The 22,100-nt window shown below is 36.5% G+C and overlaps 1 protein-coding gene across 4 annotated transcripts in view; it reads right to left on the bottom strand.

Moving 5' to 3' along the window:
• The window catches only part of PCDH9 (protocadherin 9), a 667,287-nt gene that overhangs the window by 217,889 nt on the left and 427,298 nt on the right, over positions 1-22,100 (bottom strand). For 2 of the 4 annotated variants that reach the window (XM_079315994.1, XM_079315993.1), the window contains one exon: positions 16,326-16,401. In XM_079315994.1, coding sequence (XP_079172120.1) covers positions 16,326-16,401 — 76 coding nt within the window. Of the gene's footprint in view, positions 1-16,325; positions 16,528-22,100 lie in introns of all 4 variants that reach the window. The other 2 variants (XM_079315991.1, XM_079315992.1) reach the window with 1 other exon arrangement.

Here is a 22,100-nt window from a genome sequence, read left to right as displayed (position 1 = left end):
ATTGGAGGTTTTTTTAGTTTGTTGTTTGTCTGCTTTTTTTTTTTTTTTTTAAACTGGTCATCTCTCAGCTATTTTAAACTGAGACTTTGCTGAAACATCCTCCAAAGACATACACTTGGCTACAGTAATAAACCCTTTTTGACTGTGACAGTCTAATTCAAATTATCAGAGTTGATGAATACATTCCATCATAACAAAACTAGTGCTAATGAGGTAGACACTGCACCCAAGTTTAAAGACACTTATGTATTCCAGTGAAAAATAGATATTAATTTTTTTATCTAGTAAAATAATTTAAATTATTAAGTTAAACTAAATTATTATTGGAGAAAGGCCTAGACCATAAGTCTTGTGAGGAGCAGATAAGGAAGCTGAGGCTGGAGAGGAGGCTCCTCTCCTAACCTGGAGAGGAGGAGGCTCAGGAGAGACCTTACTACTGTCTAAAACTGGAGGCTGTCACCAGGTGGGGGTAGGTGTCTTCTTCCAGGCCACTAGTGACAGGACAATGCAGCATAGTTTAAGCTGCACCAGGAGAGGTTTAGGCTGGATATGAGTAAGAAGTTCTTCATAGAAAGAGTAATTGGGCATTGGAATGGGCTGCCCAGGGAGAGGGTGGAGTCACCATCCCTTGAGGTGTTTAAGAAAAGAATGGATATGGCACTCAGTGCCATGGTTTAGTTGATGAGGTGGTGCTCAGTCATAGGTTGTACTTGGTAACCTCAAAGATCTGTTCCAACCTGATTGATTTTTTGATTCTGTGAAATGATCTAATTATCTATTCTGGCTAAGGTACAAGATTTACCAAATTTACTTGGAAAAAAAGCCCCCACAACAAAACAGTATTTTGTCATCTTTTTACTTAGGCTAAATACACTATTCTATGTCTGATGTGTTAAGGAGATTCATTTGCACACCACGTATTTTAATTTCAGCTGTACTGAACAGAATGTATAGGACTTATACACATTTGAGGAAGTAATACTGCATATGATATAAAAAAGGGGCAAAAAACCCCAAACAAACAAACATCAAAACCCTCTCACTAGCAGAAATCTGAATATGCAAATACATCCTCAATACCATTCAGAGATCAGTGTTAAGTGTTCTTAAGCATTAAATCAACTACCACAACAGTTTAACACCATTGGCAAGGCTAGACATGCTACTCCAATTTCATAGCCTCAGCCTAGTTACACAGATTTTAATGGGCAACCAGAACAGAGAAGTAGAAGACTGCTGTCAGTGTACTGCCAGATTTGTGAGATGCCATATCTCTTGTGGCAGAATACAACACTGAGTAGGCTGGCATCTTGTAATAGGCAAACATTTGACAAGACCAAAAAGGAAGGAGGCTGAATTAAGCAATATGGCACTCATTTCTCCCCCAGTTAAGCACTCTCTTTCTCAATTTGGGTTGTTTTCCAGATTGTTCTGGAATTTCACAGTCTCCTGAGGACAGGCGTTCTTTCGTTCAAGTTTGTTCAGTTGACAGAATGATTCATGGACATTTTTGAGCCATAAATAAAAGAGCTTTCTAACTTTTGAGCTGCACAGAGCTGTTCTAAAATGTTTCAATGTACATGGAAGCATTGCCTATAACAATGTCACTCAGTCTTTTCATTCACAATGCCTATGCTGTCGTGCATAATCTATCCAGCTGGCAGTTCACCTGACACCTTCCAAGACATTCCCTTCTCTGCTGCCCCAATAACACTCATCTAATTTCTCTCTTTTCTCTCCCTACACTTGTGAAACAGAGCAGGCAATATCAGAAGTCACTGCTGGATGTGACCCACTGAGAAAGTCATTTTATCTTGTCACCAACCTAAACATATGGAATTCTAAAAAGGGAGATGAGATATGGAGAGATATTAACATACAGTGCTACCAGGATTTATTCTTTCAAGGTAAATAAATAAATAAATAAATAAATAAATAAATAAAACAGTTAAGCTGGATTAGACAGAATAATAGAATACACTATTTTTCAAACAAGCAAGCAAGGGAGAAATACAGACTTACAAAAAATCACAGAAAATGCTCCTCCAAAATGAGATTATTAATACAAAAAGTCTCTTCCGCACTAAAATGTCTTCCAAAGGACTAGACTGCTTATTCTTAAATGGTTATTTAATTGCTATGTGCTGTTACAAGGATTTTTTAAAATTTATTTGTGCAAGTTCTTGTGAACCACCCTTCAGCCCAAAAGAGAATAAAGCATGTAAAGCAACCCATTTTATGGATTCCAGTACTCTTCACTTTTTTTTTTTTTTTTAACTGGACTCTTTTGGCATGGTATCTTGTGCCATTTACACATAGTAGCTCAAAAATGCAGTCCAACTTTTAGGATAGAAATTAGTATTTGTTTATTTATTTATTTACTTATTAGCAGCAAAGTATTTTGTTTTATTGGAAGGCATAACTCACATTATAGGATAGGGACTGAAGTGTGCATAGTGCATAATTGGGATTGAAAAAATCATAGCATCATAGAACCATAATAGAATATTCTGAGTTGGAAGGAATGCATAAGGATCATTCAAGGCCAACTCCTGTCCCTGCACATGACAACTCCAGGTGTCACACCAGGTCCCTGAGAGCACTGTCCAAATGTTTTTGAACTCAGACAGGCTTGGTGCTGTGACCACTTCCCCAAAGAGCCTGTTCCAGCTTTATGCCATTTGTTTGAGTCGTGTCTCTGGTCAAGAGAATGACAAGATTAGTACCTGCCCCTCTGCTTCTGCTCATGCAGTTATCACTGCAATGAGGTCCCCCTCCAGTCTCCTCCAGGCTGAACAGACAAAATTACCTCAGCCATTCCTCAGGTGAGTAATTTCCCAGCAGACACTTCCCCTTCTTTGTGTCCCCAGAAAATCACCTTAGTTAGGTTTCTTGAACAGTCCAGATATGCAGGTGAGCATAGCTAGAATTTCTTGAGAATGTGGCCATGGGAGTCTGGTAAGATTGCTGAAGATATCAACAGAACATAATCACTGATGCATCAGCTTGTTTTTAATGATGTTCATCTTTAAAATCAGTCATGTTGTCTCTTTAAATGCTGAAGGGAAGTTGAGTAGACAAAGGTCAGCATCATTAACATCTAGATTGTCTGAATATCTTTGTACCCTAGTGGAAAGTGTTATATCTATGCATGTCTGTATGCATAGATATGCATACATTTATCTATTACAGCTGTCACAGTAACCTATATTCATCTATAACATATGTTAGATATTTTCAGTCTTCTGCAAAATGTATAATTAATATGTCTCCTAACAGTGTAGCTGCTCATGCAAGAGGGATTCATATTATTAAGTGCCTATTTACAACTGGAAATATATGATTTCCATTCATAATGAAGTAATAATGAAGGACAAGAATGTATAGTATATTAAGAATTAATAAATAAATATTAAGGCCTGGAGTAATGGCACAAAGCAACTACCTTACACAATTCCTTTGATTTCTCATGAAAAGAAATATATGAACTGTGAAACTATAATTCAAACAACTACTCCATTTTGGTGTGAGTGATTATTTTTTAGTAATTTAGTTTCTCTTCTGAATGATCCAAGAAATCTACACTTAAATCAGCTGAAAAAGGCAGCAGTGGAGGGAAATTTTTGATTACACTTTTAATTTCACAAACTAACCTACAAATGACTTTAAAATTTCTGGTAACACTACAGTATTACTAACCACCTACACGTTTTTATTGAAAGAGTGTAGCTACAATCCATTAGTTAATGACTATGCTGTGCTTGCCAGATCACATTCACACTCACAACAACTATAAGTGCCAGGGTTTCAAGGGCCTTGGAATAACACCACCAATTAAAACCAGCCTCTTTTGTTACATTTTTGCAAAGCCAATACATAAAAAAAAAACAAACAAAAAAAAAAACAAAAAAAAAAAAACCAAAACCCCACTCAAATTGTATTGGCTTCTTTACTGAAAATAAAATCAATTTTGCATGCCTTTGCAGTGTTACAGTGTAAGATTTCGGCAATATTAAAATATGTGCTCATATAGTTGAAGTACATTTTAAATAACAACATTTTAATGTGTTTTTACTAGTAAATTGCTTTCCCTAAATTCAGTAATTGATCACTTCTCTTTAATAAAAACAGATTTTTTAGTATTCAATGAAGTTAAACATCAAAACTGGTCAATTACTCCATCACACCCTCTTGCAGGCATATATATTTTTACATAAGAAAAAAATTATGGATGTGTAAAGTGATAAACAGCATACCATTTGGCTCTTGGATTACAAAATAAGCAATTATTATACAGTTGAGAAGGTTTTTATTTTTTCCCAGTTATTTTAGATGAATTAATCTTTTATAACTGATGTTTTTACTTGATAATGAGTATGTCTTTAATAGTTATCTTCATGACACTATTTAAGAAATGCAGTTATGGAATAGAATAGTTCAGTTCAGTAAAGTAAAAAGAAAAAAAGTTATCCAATCTTCCTCAATGAACTTAAACACTTTCTTTAGATCTTGAAGACAACACAGATCTAATCTAAAAGATTAGTGGAGCACATCACCAAGTAAGCAAAAAGAATTCTTCTCCTAAATGGTAGGTAACGCAGAATTTCAAGTTTGTACTGAAAATGACATTTTTGTGTGGTTTTCAGAGTGAAGAACTTAAAAATCACCATAAATATGCTGGGGATATTTGAGCTTGAAGTACTTAGATGACACTTCAGTAATGCAGATTTGTTTAAAATTATAAGTGATTTGTTTCATGTAGAAAGAAAAATATCTTACTAAATAGTAAGTCTACATTAACTTGCAGAAGTGTACTTCTGACATGAATCTCCTAATCAACTCCACTTGACGTACTTGTGAAGACCTTTTGGAGTGCAGAGATGGGATTCCTTTGGAATGGAGTGAAATTAGAATTCTTTTTCAGCAACTAATGGACATTCAGCCCATGGACTACAAAAGTGCAGAGCTACAGCCATGGAAGTGTACACAGTAAACTCTGTGTTTTCAACACCAGTTGCTTCCCATCCAGATCTGTTCCTACTGTGCTGAGCAATATGGCATCATGGAGCTACAAACATTGATAAAAGTGTAAAAATTATATATAGGTATACACAAGGAAGTATTTCTCTACTTTCTGACAAAGGTGTTCAGATGTTACTAAATAAACATTTTTGTGAGGCTTTTTTTGGTTGATTTTTCTTTGTTTGTTTTGTTGGAGGGTTTTTTTTGCATGTCTGTTTTTGGGGGGTGGGTTTTGCTCTATGTAGCATGGGGTTTATATTGAAAAGCTTTTCGTCAAGCTGCAAAATTTTCAAACTGTCCTGAACAGTTAGAGATTGATGTCTTTATCTATTCATTTGTTTCAAGATGGGGAACAAACTCCAAAGTTTTTGAATGTTTTGGAAAATATTTTTAATGTATTTTCCTTTTCTTGCCACGGGTAAATATGTCCTAAGTTTAGTTGTTTATGTTGCTACCATGTCTAGATGGATTCTCTGCAGCACACAGACCTTCACCTTGTAAGCACAGAATAAAGATTTTTAACATGCAATGCATATTAAAAAAGGTAAGCATTCTACTATTCTTTTCCTTCTCCCTCCTTATCTTAACATGTATTTTCCTAGATTAGCATGAAAGGTGATAAAGTATTACACTAAGAAATTATTCTACTCTTATTTCTATTCCTAAAAGGTTTTCTTTCATGGGTTTTAGACTGCAAATATAATTCTTTTTTTCCCTCATCGATTTAATTAATCCTTCCTCCCCCTTTTCCTGTTGAAGACAAACAGAGCAAGTATGTGTACAAAACCATAAAACATTCCTTGGGAAGGTAAATATTTGAAAGAAAACAGAATATTCATTATCTACATAATATAATTTTCAAATTTTATTCAGAGAACCTCCCTTCTTATGCATGTATTTCTCCTTAGGGAAAAAAAAAAAAAAAAAAAAAAAAGCAAACATAAAATCTGAGGAAAAAAAAAAAATAAAAGAAAAGATAAAGCCATAAGACAAGAATAATAAAATTAACACCTAGTTTCTGGACAAGTCTATGTCAAACCTGAAGACATTTTTGCATAATGTTATTTCTTAAGATGGCACACTCTTTCTTCCAAAGACTAGATTTCCTTTCTAGAAGATGAAGCTTACTAAGATATTTGCTTTAAGGAAAAAATTCCTGTATTCCATGAGCAGGCCATACAAATATTCTTAAAGAGACAGTCAAAATGCATCATCTGCACTTCAAGACATGCTAATTTTTAAAATTGCATGAGACTTATAATACCTTCCAGTCAATATTTGGTGATTGTTCGGAGGAAGGAAAAGTGGTAAGAGAACAGAAATTACTTTTAGAAATCCTTCCTTAAAACTGTTATTAAAGGGTTTTAAAGAAGGAAAAGGAAGGTATGCAATTAGTATTTTTTTAATTAGTACTGTAAAAATGAGGCATGAAAGATAAAAGTGCCCTTCTCCTTTGAAAAATATTATGTGCAGATAGATAAGAAAAACTGATAAATCTCCCAAAAAGGTATGAGTATTCCCTTAGCAACAAGAATAGCTGAGATTCATCTCTCACAAACAGTTGGATTTGTGGGAATCAGCTAAATTTAGGTCTGAGCTTCCTCTATACACAGTACCAACTCAGTCAATATCGTTTGGAAAACTATGCCTCTCACATTAAAATAGACACATCTACTACACATCATTTATCAGACCCAACTGACTGGGTCTCTAGTCTCAATTATGATTATTGAGGTCTCCACTGACTAGACCTGGATCTCAGACTAATTCATACCTGCCTCCAGCTCACATCTGAATGAGTCACAGATACATCACGAGGTTACACACATGGCACCTGCACTCAAACCTTTTTGAATGAATCTCAACCTAAACCACACTTTTCCTGTCAAACCATCAGCAATAACAGGTTAGAAATATCCTGGGGTACCCAAGCTGTTTGGATGTGGATGTCAAGCAGCAAAAAAGGGAGTGCAATTAACAAGAAACAGGTATTAAAACAAAAGACAATATATAATAAATTATCTGAGTCCTATGCATACTAATTGTGCAGCTAAATTTAATCCAAAATGTCTTTGTGTGAATTTGGTGTTTGAGCTCCTATTACACTCAATGGAAATACGTGAATGGACTCTAGAGTGAAATTCAGCAAACCTGGTTTAGGTACCCAGTTTAAATGAAAGTTCTTGTGCTCAGTAAAATAAAAAGGGAGCTTAGACAGTTAGGATAAAGCTTTAGATTTATACATGTAAGCATCTAAATTCAGAGTATATAATATGAAGCTGAGCTCATCATTAATTTCTGGAACTAAACTGGGTATTATTTGATTACTTTCTATAGCCTTCATGCATAACCCGTGGTGGGATAAAGGCATTTCTTTACAAGATTTACTTGACTCATTTCAGATATCTACCTCAGGAGCTAAACTAGAGAAGCAACAAGTTGTGTGGATAGTACTTATTTTGTTTGATTTCTATACTGTGTTTCTATGCACCAGATGTCCTAACACAAATTTACAAGTTTATACTTCATTTACCTTAAAGAATACAGATTTTTGTTTCTTTTTTTCTCTTCACATATGTATCGCATAGTCTATGCAAGAAAAATTTAATTTATAAGATTTCATAATCATAGAATGGTAAAGCTTGAAATGGAAGTCTGGAGAGGGTTTAGTCACAGCTTCCTGCTCAACTCAGGGAGTTACCATGACTCAAATAGAGAAATATCCTGTTCTGTTTCCAAAATATTCATGAAGATTCCACAATGTCTCTGGGAAACTTGGTGCAGAGTTCTATTGGACAGAAAGCAAGCAAATGTGGTGTTTTTTTCTTTCCTTTTGTTTAAAGAACATTTCTCTGTATTCCAGTTTGTGCCCAGTGTCCCTTCTTTAATTTGGTACACTACTGAGAAAAGTCTGGCTCTCTCTCCACTTGCCTTCTTGCACCACATCAGGTATTTGCACACTTTAATTAGATCATTCCTAAGCCTTTCCCTTCTCCAGGATGAACAGTCACAGTTCTCTCAGCACTTCCTCATGTGACAGATGCTCTAATACCTTAATAATCTTTTTGGACCTTTTCTGGACTCAGTCCATATTTCCATTTCCCTTCCATGCTGGAAAAACCAGCACTGGACTTGGCACTTCAAATGTGTCTCACTGGTGCTGAGTAGAGAGGAAGGATCTTTCCCATCAGCTTGCTGGCAGCACCCTTTCTCTTGCAGTTCAGGAGACTGATTTATTTTCTTCAAGGGTCTCTTTCTGGCTCATGGCTAAATTGCTACCCACCAGGATTCCCAGTTTTCTCACTTCAAAGCTGTTTTCTGGCCCAAGTCTGTGTGGGTGCAATGAGGTTATTCTTCCTGCATTGTTATTCCTCTCACTGCAGCCATCAACAATTCTAATTTAAATATGTAACCACTTAAATGTTGAAATTAACAATGCCATGATAAATTCAACACTTTATTCTCACAAATATAATCTTCTTTTTGTCAACTTGTCATTTGGAATAGGAATTGCACTGCTAAGAGTCCATTAGTAAAAGAATATGTAGCATTGGGCAATTAGTTGTAATATCAAGGTAACAAGGAGTCACAGCTGACAACAATATCTTTCACTGAATTTCAGAAACAGTAACCTCAAAAATATCAAACAAATATTTCTCTGCTAATCACACTATCACACCTTTAAAAGGTGAATTGTGACAAATACAGTTGGGTGATAAAGCACCTAGAATGCTAATAAAATCTTTCTAATATATTTCATGATGATTAAAGATATATGTGTTCAGTTGTGCTTTTGACTTTAATTTCCCATGGAAAGTCTTAAAATAATAAAAAATCTGCTGCTGTTTTATTGTTAAGAAGTATACTGTTAAACAGCATGTTCATGAGGCAGAAAAAAAAAACCCACTCAGGTCAAAATAATGACCAATAAAGAGAAAAACTGATTTTAAAACTGCAGTTTACAAGACTTATGGTTTTATTTTTCTTATTCTGATTTTTTTTTTTTTTAAACTGGACAGACATTGGACCAATACTAAAATACAGAGAAGAAAGAAATGTTTAAGACAAAATGTTGCAACATTCAAAACAGTACTATAAATTACCCAGTGTATTCCAGATTCAAGAAGACTTGAGCACTCCATCTGTACCATGGACTCCAAACACCCCTTTTATCAAATAAAAGGCTGGTTCAGTTGAAATCAGCAATGTGGTACTATTTCCTCTGTTTCTGAAGATCATTAAATCAAGAAATCATTCTGTAATATATGCTGTAGATACCAGCAGAATACACATGTTTTTGGGGTTTTTTGGGGTTTTTTTTGTGTTATTGGCTAGGATTTCGGATCTGTATTACGCAGGATGCTGTACTAGTCAAAACAGTCCCTTGGGCCTCAAAATATCCTTGCACTTCTGGAAGTCACAGATTTCACATTGATAAAAGGTGATAGAGTCACTGAGACAAGAGGTAGAAACTGAAAATAAATGCTTTCAGACTGAGAGTACAGCACCCACTTTAATATTCTGGTGGGCTAACATTGGCTGCTGCCAGGTGCTCACCAAGTTGCTCTATCACTCCCCCTTGTCAAGACGGGAAGAAAATGAGATGAAAAATCTCATGGGTTGAGATAAGGACAGAGAGATCACTCACAGTTACCATCACTGGCAGAACTGACTCAGCCTGGGGAAGATAAATTTAATTTATCATCAATACAAACCCGAGTAGGATTGTGAGAAACAGGAAAAACAAAACTAAAAGCACCTTTCCCACTACCCAACCCTTGCTTCTTCATGGCTCAAATTTATTTTTTTATACCCTCCTCTTCTGACTCCTCCCCACCTTGCCCCTGCCACTAAGTGGTGTTGAGGGAATGAGAGGGAGTCGGTAACACTTGGTATCTGCTGCTCCTTCCTCATCATGCTTACCTTACCCTAGCCAACATGGGGTCCTTTCCAAGCAATACATGTGTCCCTTCCACAGGGTGTGAGCCTTCAAGACTGGAGTGCTCCAGCCTGGGTTCCCCTGGGGCCGCAGCTCCTGCTCCTGCATGTGCTCTTCGTGGACAGCAGCTTCCTCCAGGGAGGGCATACCTACCTGTGACTCCAACACCTACCTGTTTCAGGGTGGGGACCCCCATGGGCTGCTGGGGCACCACCTTCTCCACAAGCTGAGGGGGAATCTATCTGGTATCTGAAGCGTGCTCTCTGCCTCCTTCTTCATTAGTGTCTGCAGGTTTCTTTCTCACATTCTTACTCCTTCCTCCCAGCTGCTGTGCAGCTTTGGGCAGCAATGGATCTGCTTTAGAGCCTCAGGGAACTGGTTCTGTCAAACATGAGGGGCAGCCTCTGGTGTCTTCTCAAAGAGGCACCCTCTGCAGTCCCCCTCCCCACAACCTTGCCATGTAAACCCATATAAAACATGTAATCAAATACCAGTGGAAATAAATCACTGGAATATTTTACCCTTGGAATAATTTAAAACATCATTTTGATGTAAGGAAAGTTGTGTGAAACACTAAACATTGTGCAATGGTAGAGGTTTGACTAGATAATGGTATCACTTTGAAACATAAAAAAGTCTCTGAATGTCTGCAGTAGAACTGGGCTTGTTAGGATATGAAGAAAACCCTTGTGAGTAAAAAACACAAGAGAAAAATAGCTCTTAATTCCTTAAGTACCTTGTTTTAATCTGGCAAAAGCATCTGTGGTTTCATCAGTGATGGCAGCCAAAGGCACCAGCTTTCATCTCAAGGGCAAGCTTCCCCTTCCTTTAATGCTCAAACCCTTCTCATAGTCCCCCTGCCCCATGTAGGCTTTTCATCTCACTGCTGAGGACCTGCAAGTGCTCTTCTCAGGCAGCAGCAGCTAGGAAACTTTGTAAAGTTAGCTGTTCCTCTTGGAGAAGCAATGGGACAAGTTCCCCTCCTACTGCCCATTCAATGGTTATGGCCTCCTGATTTACACTCCAATTCGTTTTGGTGTGTGAAGGAAAAGAGAGTAGAATAGGAACAGATGTAGCACAGTGGCTTTTCTAAACCAAGACAATTTTTAAATTCTCACTGCAGTGAAGCATCAAAGCGATGTAAAGAGATGTAAAGAGATAGCAATCTTCCTATGCCTCTCAGATTTTATTTATCTTTTTAAAGAAATAAGTGCCTGGGCTAAGATTGAATTCAGGCCTCAGACTATTTTATAGCTCTTCTGTGGGCTAATTCACCAACCTGACTCCAGTTTTTCTTATTCTTGCTTGCCTGTAGCTAAATGTGACAGTGTTAGATTCTGTGTGAGGTATGAACTTGTGCTTAATGAAATGGAGGATATGACTCAAAGGCAAATGTTCCTATTTTAGTTCTCATAGTCTCATATTATGAAAACACGAGAATAACTATGGACAGCAAATTATCTAGATCTAGGCATTAATACAGTAGAATTTCTTTCTACACCTTAGGCTGTTTAGCTATGGACTACTCCAGTATTGCCAAATAGGAAACTTTGGAGGCAGCAAAATGAAAGACAGGATTTAGCAGAGGGCATGCCCGCAAGGTTAAACCATCATCACCCACTGGGTGTAATGATAGTGACACTGTAAAACCAAAGCTCTTTGCAGAAGAGGCTTAGCTTCTCCACATGGGACACTATCATATGACCAAGTGTAATACAAAGCAGTCTTGCCATTACTCTGAACTTTAATCATAATTAAGCCACTGCCACAGAGATATTCCTACATATTACTGAAATTAGAGTGCCATTTCACACCCCTGACATTAATTGACAAAACTGCCACAGTATTAGGTTTATTAAAAAGGGTGAACTCAGGTATTATCAGACAAATTTAACCACAAAGTTTTTAATGTTCTAGAAATAAAAAAGCTATTTACAAGCATTATTATTGAAAGACAACATTATAACATTATTTTAAAGAATATAGAATTGCTTTTGAAGTAACATGGGAGATAATAGAACATTCTATATAATTTTACTAAATAAATCATGATCTTGAAACCTGTGGGTGTGTAAGTATTTTTGCTACAGCTCCATGTTTTTATAAAGCTATTAGTTTGTTGATATATATTCATGCTATTTATTAATGAGGAATAGAAATTAGGCAAGCATTTACTTAGCTTTGTAGACATGTATCAAAAGACATAAATATTGTATTTGTCTGGTGTAAAACCATTGGAAGTATTGCGTAGATTCATCCACAGTGTGCAGTAGACTTTCTCCCTAGAGCAGTTCTAACACTCCACTAAATATATGCTATTCCTCTTTATCTCTTTGAAGAAAAATGAATCACATCCACAGCTTGCAGCTATTAAAATGTGATTTATCAAGCATTTTCCTGAAAATGCATTTTTCCCCTTCTTTACACTAGGAGGCACATTTTTACTTCATACAGTTCTATTGCACTGCTGCATGCAACTCTTAAATATGTTAACGATTCCAGTCTAAAGTTAAGTCCCTGACAACCTTCACTAAGCCACAGTGAAAGAAGAATTCATCACTAATAAGGTGGGCTGTTTTTTCACACTTACAGTAATAAAAAATAACACTCTGCACCTGACTGCTGGAGAACAAAAGCACAGGGCTTTTTTGAGTAATATCTGAAGAAATAATTCACATTAAAATACATCAGAGAGCTGTATAGTTTTAATGCAAGTGATGATAAAGATGTTTGTGTTAAAAATACGCACATTGTATCCCTGATGTTAGAAACCAGGAATTTTTGTAATGAAAGATGTTTTAAAGTAGTATAAGTAAATTCAGTTTTCCATTGACCTTAGTTTTTTGGAACCTAAAGAAACTGTAATGTTTTCTAATTTCTTACCTGATATGCTAAAATGTAAAGAACTTGTATCAGATTAAAGATCTTTGGAATATTCCTTTTTATAAAAATCAAGTGTATCAAGCTGCAAATGAGACAAAGGTGTACTATAAGGAAGTTGCAATTGACAGGTTAACATCAAACTCCTCTGACTATCAATAATACTGATCAATTAACAATTGGGAAATGGAAAATATATCTTAGAAAATGAATACAATCCTCAAAATAAAAGATCTAAAAAAGAAGACCGAAGACAATGATGCAAACCAAACTGGACTTACATATCTTTACAAAAGACTTCATATTTCTATCTTGTTGCCTTTGTCTCATAGCTACAGTGGCAGTGTGGCTGACAATGCTAATATTTGGCTTCTCTCTTCATTTCAATTTCACCTGGTGTGAGATGTTTCTGCTTTCAGATTAGCTAGATGAATGTACTCTCACTGTGTGTGTTTATTTCATTAAATCATGTAATTGTAGTTCTTGTGTCTCTGTAGAAGCTAATGTGACAGTCAAGTTTCTCATACTTTTGTGTAACAAGTCAGCAAGACTTTTATCACATTTCCCTACCCCCATTTCAGGTTTTGAAGACCTGAGTCTTGGTCGCTCTTCAAGTATAATTAAAATAGCAACATTATATTGAGAAATAATGGATGTGTTTTTATTCACGTAACTTCACAGTGTACAGTAATAACCCACACAATTCACTGAGCATTAAAGTCATTAACCAAAATTGCTCTCAGCATGAAGCAAGGACTTTATTATCAAGATTAACATCACATTCTCATGAGCTGAAGCGAACTTTAACTTAGAATGAACTTTCATAAAAATACAGTGAAACAAATCTGTATTTTTAGTAGAGGTCATTTGCAAACTTTCCCAAAAAACACTGTTCTTTCACTTCAGTTCAAGCATTTAGAATAAAAATACTGTTATGCAACACTTATTATCCAAAACTGACAGCAGTACGTGTACATGATAATACTACAACTCCCCACTAGGGCTTTCTTCCTTACTTTATATTTGTATCTTTTACCTGAGCATATCCCGTCTTTTCACAACCACCAATCCCTTAAACAGCCACTGAAATTAAACTACCTCTACAATTAAATACAACTAGGGAACATTTCACTGCAACACAACTAGAAATTCAGCTCAGGACTGTCAAGGAATACAATGTTCAAATGATGCTACATCAGTTATTTTAACCATGAACACATGTAAATATCCCCAAAGTAACCTTGCCCAATACCAGATAGCATTTTTCTCTACTGACAATTGCCACAGGATCTTCAATAACCATAAACTTCTTTAAAACTTATTTCACATCTCATTCAAAAACTTTTGCCTACAGTAGCCAAATAAGTTTTGATACAGTGCCTAAATAATTGCTTGATACTGAATACAATATTAAAGTTAAATCCATCTAATGAGCAACATGACTCCCATTCTGGCCTGGACTTTTCCAGGAAAATTTCTGTCACAGTACTGACTATATAATTCCTTTCTTGGTTTGTGAGATTTGATGAGATACAGAGTGTACTGTTTCAATGTCTGGTAAAGAGCAAAAAACCTTATACTTCTATACTTCACTAATAGTAAGTACATCTTGATGGCTAGATTTTCATAAATTTGACACAAATTTAGCATCTCTAAGGCTAAATTAGGCATAACCATAAACATTAAAATTTTTCATATAGCTTTTAAGAACACTTACTCATTCTGACTAATCTTCTATTAGTATCTATATTAGGCATGAATAGATGATCATGATTAATATACCATGTTTGCACAATGTGTTTAACACAAATTTCCAAAACTTCACTTTTAATAACTTGTTATGAAGTTTACTAAGCCCTTTTTCCCTATCTCTCCTGGAGAACTTTTGTGCTGCATTTTGAAGAGATGTACAATTCAGAGCCTGTGAAGCCAATGCAACAGTGCCAACATGTTTAAGGCAATGCTGCCTTAAAAACTCCTCTCTGATGTTGTTAAACCTTTCATAAGTCTCATACGTGGTCAGAGAATTAACTGGATAATTCCAGTTAAGCTCCTTGCTTGCTTAAGCAGACATACATTCTTGCTCCAGAGTCAATCCATTCAAAGTTGCTGTTCTTTTATCATTCTCTGTATTTCCACAGATTAAGGGTTTAACATAATAGTTCCAAAAACATTTCTGTTTTGGTAAAGAAAATAAAATGCAGGTGCCATATTCAGAGAGGGAAAAAAGAAAAAAAAAATTTAAAAAATTGTAAAAGATAAATAGAGGAAAAGAAACCAGAATACAACTTATGCAACTCTCAGACAGTAAAACATTTCAAATTGTTTCTTTGTAGAGTTTCATCCAGCACAACCTCTTGGTCTTCCCATATACATATGAGAAAAATATTTCCAAAGTCAATATTCCACAGTTCATGTTGTCATCTGCCATGATGTAAATGCCATCATTCAGATTCAGCTCTGCCCAAATGAGGAGATGGACCTTAATATTGTTCATCAGATCCCAGGGCCACCTTCTCTCCTGGTTTGTACAGGCCCAGTGACAACTTAATCATCTATACAAAAGGGAGAAATGCCAAAGACAGAAACTAATTCTTATTTCTATACTCCTGGGATGCAAGAGAACTCAGGTTCAATTACCTTCCAAGAGCACAGATAAGAATTTTAACCTTTGTATCCACATTCTAGACAAAAAACAAGAGGCTTAAGAGCAGTGCTACTTCCCCCTCCCTGTTTTCAGTATGCCTACGTCTCCACATTCCACACTCCAGTGCCAAAATACTAGTTCCAGTATTGGTTAAGACCTTGCTTCAATTTTTAGGGCTCTCACAAAAACACAGCAATAATGTAAATGCATTGTAGAGGAGGAAAGAAGAAAAAAGGCAGAAGTTCCCAAATAAAATACTTCATCCTTAATATTTGTATGAAAACCTGTATCTGAGAGTTCCAATGCATCATGCCGTTCCAAGTTAACAAAGAAACCCTGTGATCTTAATGTTAGAAGGGGGAATTGTAAGAGAGATCAGAAATTTGGGTTCTTTCAATTTTTCAGTGCTTAACTGATTTACTGACTTTGTTAGTCTAAAAGACAGTGCAACCTCTATATCGTTGAACTTTAAATTGATATTTAGAATGACTTTCGTAAAACAAAGTCTATAACTAAACAGCTACAGTACAGAAAACCACCAGGAGCAACTTGCTACCTTGTAGGACATCCTTCTCCCCAGCTCTTTTTACTTACTGTGCAATTAGTATGAAGCCATTTATTCTATTGGATATGCTTTTCCTTCCACAGCCAGATTACAATATGAGGCACTTCAGGCAAACTACACTATTTCCAAACAATCCTTATGAGCTAATATGATCAAATATTCATGAACGTGCCTAAAAACACCTCTACCATTGCAGAGCTCAAAGGGATGAAAAAGAAAGTAATCAAGTTAGCAAAGCAACTCAGATAAGCAGAGCAGTGATGGTGACTCACCAGAATTGGGGTCAGAGTTGCCATCAGCTTCAGTCCTCTTGTCCGGTGAAGCCTGGTCGTAGAATTCGTCCTGCGGCTGAACCAGAGGGAGAGGGTGTGAGATCAGGGTTCCACCACCCACTGGCTCGTGGTCTCCCAGACCACTATCACTGCAGCTTTCCTGGGAGCCATCGGGGAGGTGAAATGTAACACGGCGCTGGGACTACAAAGAAGAGCACAGGACACACTGATTAGTGCTCTTCTTTTCAGTTCTCGTGACTGTGTTTTTTAACTTTTGACATACAAATAGACCCCTGGCAATGCTTATGAAGCAATTGCTATTATCATGTTTGCTTGTTGTTGTTGGTTTGAGTTTGGTTTTTTTAATTTGTTTGTTTGTTTTTGGTGTTTTGGGGTTTTTTTTGTATGCTTTTAGATGGGAAATCGGCAGATGGGAGAGACAAATTTCAAAGGTCTATACATGCTCATTTGTGAAGTAAGCTAAGAAATTGATCAGTGGAAAATTAGGTATATTTCTCATAATTTTCAAAACATCACCTATTAAAAAACCTCTCTCTGAGGAGCAAAAAACATTGCAAACTATGTTATGAAAAGCAAATGGGATCCAAAAAATTTAATATGTATGTATTTCTGAGGTTAAAATCTGTATTATCACTATTCAAGCTGGAAAAAAAAAACATCCACCAAGCTAAACAAAACTATAAAAATGGTTGTCATCTTTCAGGTGTAGTAGCATGAATAAATAGCTATTTATAAGTATATTTAACAAATAGCAGTAATGCACTTAAAATGGATAGTTAGGATTGATAATATATGTGTGAATTCACAGTGGTCAGAAAATAATCACAAAATGCAACAAGAGAATAAATAATTATCGATTTGGTAAAAGAAGTAAAAATAAAACAGCACAGAGTTTGTACAAAAAACACAGGGATTGAGAAGCAGAATTTCCCATTTTACCGAACTTCTTAAAAAAATAAATCTGTAGCCATCTCAAGAGAAAAAAAAAAAACAACACCAAAAAACCCTTTAGTGTACACTTAGATTATTGATTTTGCACCGTTATTGATTTTGAACCTCCCTCATCTGGAGAAATATTCTAACTTTTGAATTGTGGCCACGGAATGATACAGTGATTCCCCAAGAGCTTCAGAGCTGATAGCAACCACTGCAAATTGTTTAGCAACCATGACTGTTGGATTCATGAAAGGAATATCACAGGTCTTCATGGATCAAAATACTGCATCTTTGAAGGAATGGAAACAACTAGTTTAAGAGTATCTCAAGAGAGTGGTTCAATTAAGTTAAGCACATCTTCTGACAAAAAAATTTCAGCAGCTTCAGTGGTCTGGTTTTGCTAGATTGATTTAGGATAAAGTAGAGATTCACAAAGTTTGTCTTAAGCATAGTAAATAAGTTTAGTGGTTATTTCTTATCAATATTAGTCTTCTGAAATTTATGGGGTATATCTAAGCTAATGATTCAAGATTCCTACAGAGCCAGAAGAGAAAGAAACATTAAGAAAAAACTACAACAGGTATCTTCTACTAGTTAATACTTTTATAAGTAGTTAACATCACACATCCTGTATCCATCCTGAAACAGCATCAGGCCCCAACTTTCCTTTTTTTTCCCCTTCCTCTTTTTAATTTTTCTTTTAATGAGAAAAACCTCAAGTTAATAGTACTTACTGTATGTTTGCTTATTAAAGACTATTTGTTAATGTTAATTGCTACCATTTTATATGATGATCAATGTAATCTACCAGGTTTCTTTTTATTAATCTCCCTTGGGTAGATATAGTTGATTAAGTCAACTTTAGATTACTGTGTTATTCAGTATAGAAATAAATGTAATACTATTTGCTCTTGGCTGTGATTTTATAATTAGTATTTTGCTTTTAAGTTCCTTTTCTAGCTTTAGGATTAGAATCCAGCTGTAGAAAAACAAATAGATCCTCTGAGTCATTGGATGTATTCATTACATCAACAGAGAAACTAACCCTATATATGCCACTAAGAAAAACTTTAGCTCACCCTTTGTTACTTTTTCTTACTTTTTCTTCTAGAACAATTTTAAATTGCTATCCTGTTCTTCCCCTTCAACATGAGCACAATAGAGGTGTAACTAACACATCTTAAAATCTTGTCTTTCCATAACCACTTTCAGAAAGATAAATTTGGAGATCTGTTTTTCCAAAATAATAATTTATGTCACTAATAAAGTTAGCAAGTGGCAAACTGTGGTGGTGCATCTCCCTATCCCCACCCCCTCTCCTGGTCACACTACAATCTGAGGAAAGAAGATTGCTTTAATTTGTTTTAAACCTAAAAGACTTTATAAGAAGATATGAATGACTATGAAAATAAAACCCTAAAATAGCGGAGGAGATGATAAATTAAGTTTTAGGGTGTGCAAAATAATAAAACTCCTTTAATTAATTAACCACGCAAATAGACAGAAGAATACATAACCACAAAAATGTCCTATTTCGTGAGTTATATAGTAAAAGTACTGATCTTGGGTAACAAAAATTCCTCAGACTAGTTGAAATCAGCTCTGACTCTACACTGACAGTGACAGGGACCAATTAGCCAGTAAAATGACACAGGCCTAACACTTTTACTGGCAACTTCTTAGCCGATAGTACTATTAATTTTTTAAATCCATGCTTTAAATGATGAGAGAAAAGTATATTGCCTTGCCTTTCTGAGCAGCTGTAGCAGGGTGATCTGCTTTGGAATGTGGTCAACTCAAATAATGGCCTATTTTGCAAGTTATCAGTGGTGGGCTGAGAGGTGCTGTCATGTGCCAATTTTGGCATTGAATTATGCTAAAAGCAGTCTGGCTCACTGGTTCCAAATTAAGATCCTGATAGTTTGACAGATAAGCTGCTAAGGAGACCTGGAGACATACGGCTGGCAGTCAATCACTGTACACTATACACTGTAGAAGTCCAGTCAACTTTCACACAGTTGGGTTTGTCTCACATATTCCTTCTTGGAGTGTATGAAGTTTTCTCCCTGGAAGTGCGGAAGTGCCTTTAAGGATACTCCTTGAGGCAAACTGAGAGAGATCTACCCATGAGCATTGGTGTGGTGAGTTAGTTTTTTTGACCTCCACTTAATAATGGTTTCTTTTCTGCTAGCTTTATGTAATAACTTTGATTAAGTGCACTATACCTATACTATACACTGCTAGTAGTTTTAGCTTTTACATTCTGTAGTAAGTAAATCTGATTAAGATCTTTTGTCCAATCATTTGTCATCTAAATAATAAATTAATTAATCTTTATATAAATTAATCTGATTTGCCATCATTAATACTGCAAGACTAAGTTACTTAAACCATTGACAAAGTTTGGGGTTAAGACTAGATCCAGTGACATCTATATTCCTCTCTGAGAAGCTTAGAAATCAAGGGGGTCCTTTCTCCACCCCGTAACTCAACAACAGAGCTTCTCTAATAAACTTCCTCTGAAGTTCCCATTCTTACCCACAACAGCCACTCACTAAAGAACCCACAAATCATTATTAAGGGGTATAAAAAAACCTAAGGTCATGTAAACCATGATCCAGATCCAGATCCAGGGATGATGGATGTACAACATGCAGTCCGAAAAGAAACTTTACATTGAATTGTGCCATCAAAATAATGTGGGGAACAAGCCTTCTGCAAAAAAGAGACCAAAGCAAACATTTAAGCTTAGTCATATAGGTAATTGAAAAGAAAGTCTGTCCTCAACATACTGAGAGATTACAAGTGTTAAATAATGTGATATGGGGCCCCTACCTCCACTGCCTGGCCAAGAACCCTCCTGCCTAGCTGCTGGAGCCCAGCCTGGGATCTCTGCCCTAGGAACACTGCTGCAGTACCAAGACGGAGCATAATATAGACACACACATGGACACCAATCTGGTCACAGCTATGGCTAGCAGAAAGCCACAGACAAGGCTCTGGCCAAGGCAGCCCCTACATTCAGGACTCTCACCAGGCACAGGCACACATGGACACCTCTTCCTCCTGGGCTGTCAGAGGCAGAAAGTCACAAGTGCAGCACACACACCACACTCTCTAGGTTCACAAGCACACACACACTCTGGTGCTCTCCTTAGCACCAGCACAGGCCCTCTGCCTGCTCAGCATCCCTGCCCACATCCCAGTCCCCCTTAGCAGCCCCACAGGTCCCCAGCTCACCAGCTGATCTCACTGGGTGCATGCTACCCACATGCAGCATTCACACATTTGTCCCACTGGCAGGCCACACTCATGGGTCTCCCCCAAACACCAGCATTGCCCTGCTGCCTGCCAGATACCCCCCACCCAAACTTGGGGCCTCCTACTGCTGGCTGCAGGTTGCCAGTGAAGCCACACCAACACACCATGCATAGCAGGCTTGGGCAATGGACACAGACTCTCCCCAGAAGCATGCATCACAGGATGTCATGCATGGTCCAGATCCAGAACTGAGCCTCTCACTGTTCACTGAATTTATTGTCACCACAACAGTAGCGACAGGGACTCCTCTTTCTGAAGAAAATCCAACATGCTTAGACTATGCTTGTGCTTATATACTCCCCTGTGCAACAAAATCCAGTTTTGAATTCTTTTTACCTAAAGACAGAATCAAGTTATTTTGAGTAATAAGTTTTATAGTTGGTACAACACAGGGACTAATAAGAACAAGTAATTACTACTTTAATTATTCTACAACATACATGAGATTATATACAGCATGAGGCAAGGTTATAGTTCAGGTACTAACACTTGGCCCAAATTCACATCTAAAACCCATGATATATTCAATCATGAACAGGCATTTGGTGGGAGGGAATAGGGGTCTTCTTCAGGCCCTGAAAAAAGTTCAGTCTTTATTTTTAATCAGGAAATTTCGCTTCACCCTTATGTGAAACTCAAAACTGAAAGGAGAATTCAGTCAAAGTAATATAATTTTACCTGTGTCAAAGTAATTTCAATATATGATTCAGAATAATTTGACTCAATGAGGTTTTTGAACTTCGGCTGAGTTTAAAATTCAGGAAAACAGTCAGGAATCATTGTCCTTTAATCCCCTATTGCAGCAGATTCTATGAAGTTCATCAAGGTGAAGCATGACTTTGCACCCACAAGAGAAACATCATCTCGAATGGTGATAATGGATAGCAAACTCCTGTGCTGAAAATAGGACAGTTGAAGTGCAATAGCAACACTTTTTTTTTTTCCTGTTTTCAGACCAGGTGGTCAGCCAGCTAACATTTTTTTTACATAGTAACAGCCAAATTATATCAAATCAAAGACACATGAAACTGGTCTGGTTCCTTTTTTCCAGCTACAACAAAGTCAAATGGGTGTCTAATACTTTCTAACAACTGTAATTTGTGAAATTACGGAATATAAGTAATAACTATGGTACTTGAAAATGCCAATAAAAATAGCAACATGAACTCTGGTGTAGAGATGAGGAATGGATGGCAGGGGATGGAGACATTCTAATCTTACTGATCAGTACAAAAGAGTAGAACTTGTGCTTGACATAGCATATCGCATTTTTCTTCATTACAATACTTTATTTGGAGATGCTGAAGGCACTTAAAAATATACGTGCGTTTCAGCTTGTAATTTTTCCTTCCACATACTTTCCCATTCCATTTTTGTCATTCCTTCTTAATATGAGGAATTCAATGGTGCCCAATGACAGAGCAGGTAATCCTGGGCACTAACTGAAACACTGGAGGTACTGAAGATCAAGAAACATTTTTTTTGCTGGGATGTTGA

This window comes from Erithacus rubecula (genome assembly GCF_903797595.1).
Source record: "Erithacus rubecula genome assembly, chromosome: 1".
NCBI lineage: Eukaryota > Metazoa > Chordata > Aves > Passeriformes > Muscicapidae > Erithacus > Erithacus rubecula.
This window is presented reverse-complemented; position numbering and strand designations above follow the sequence as displayed.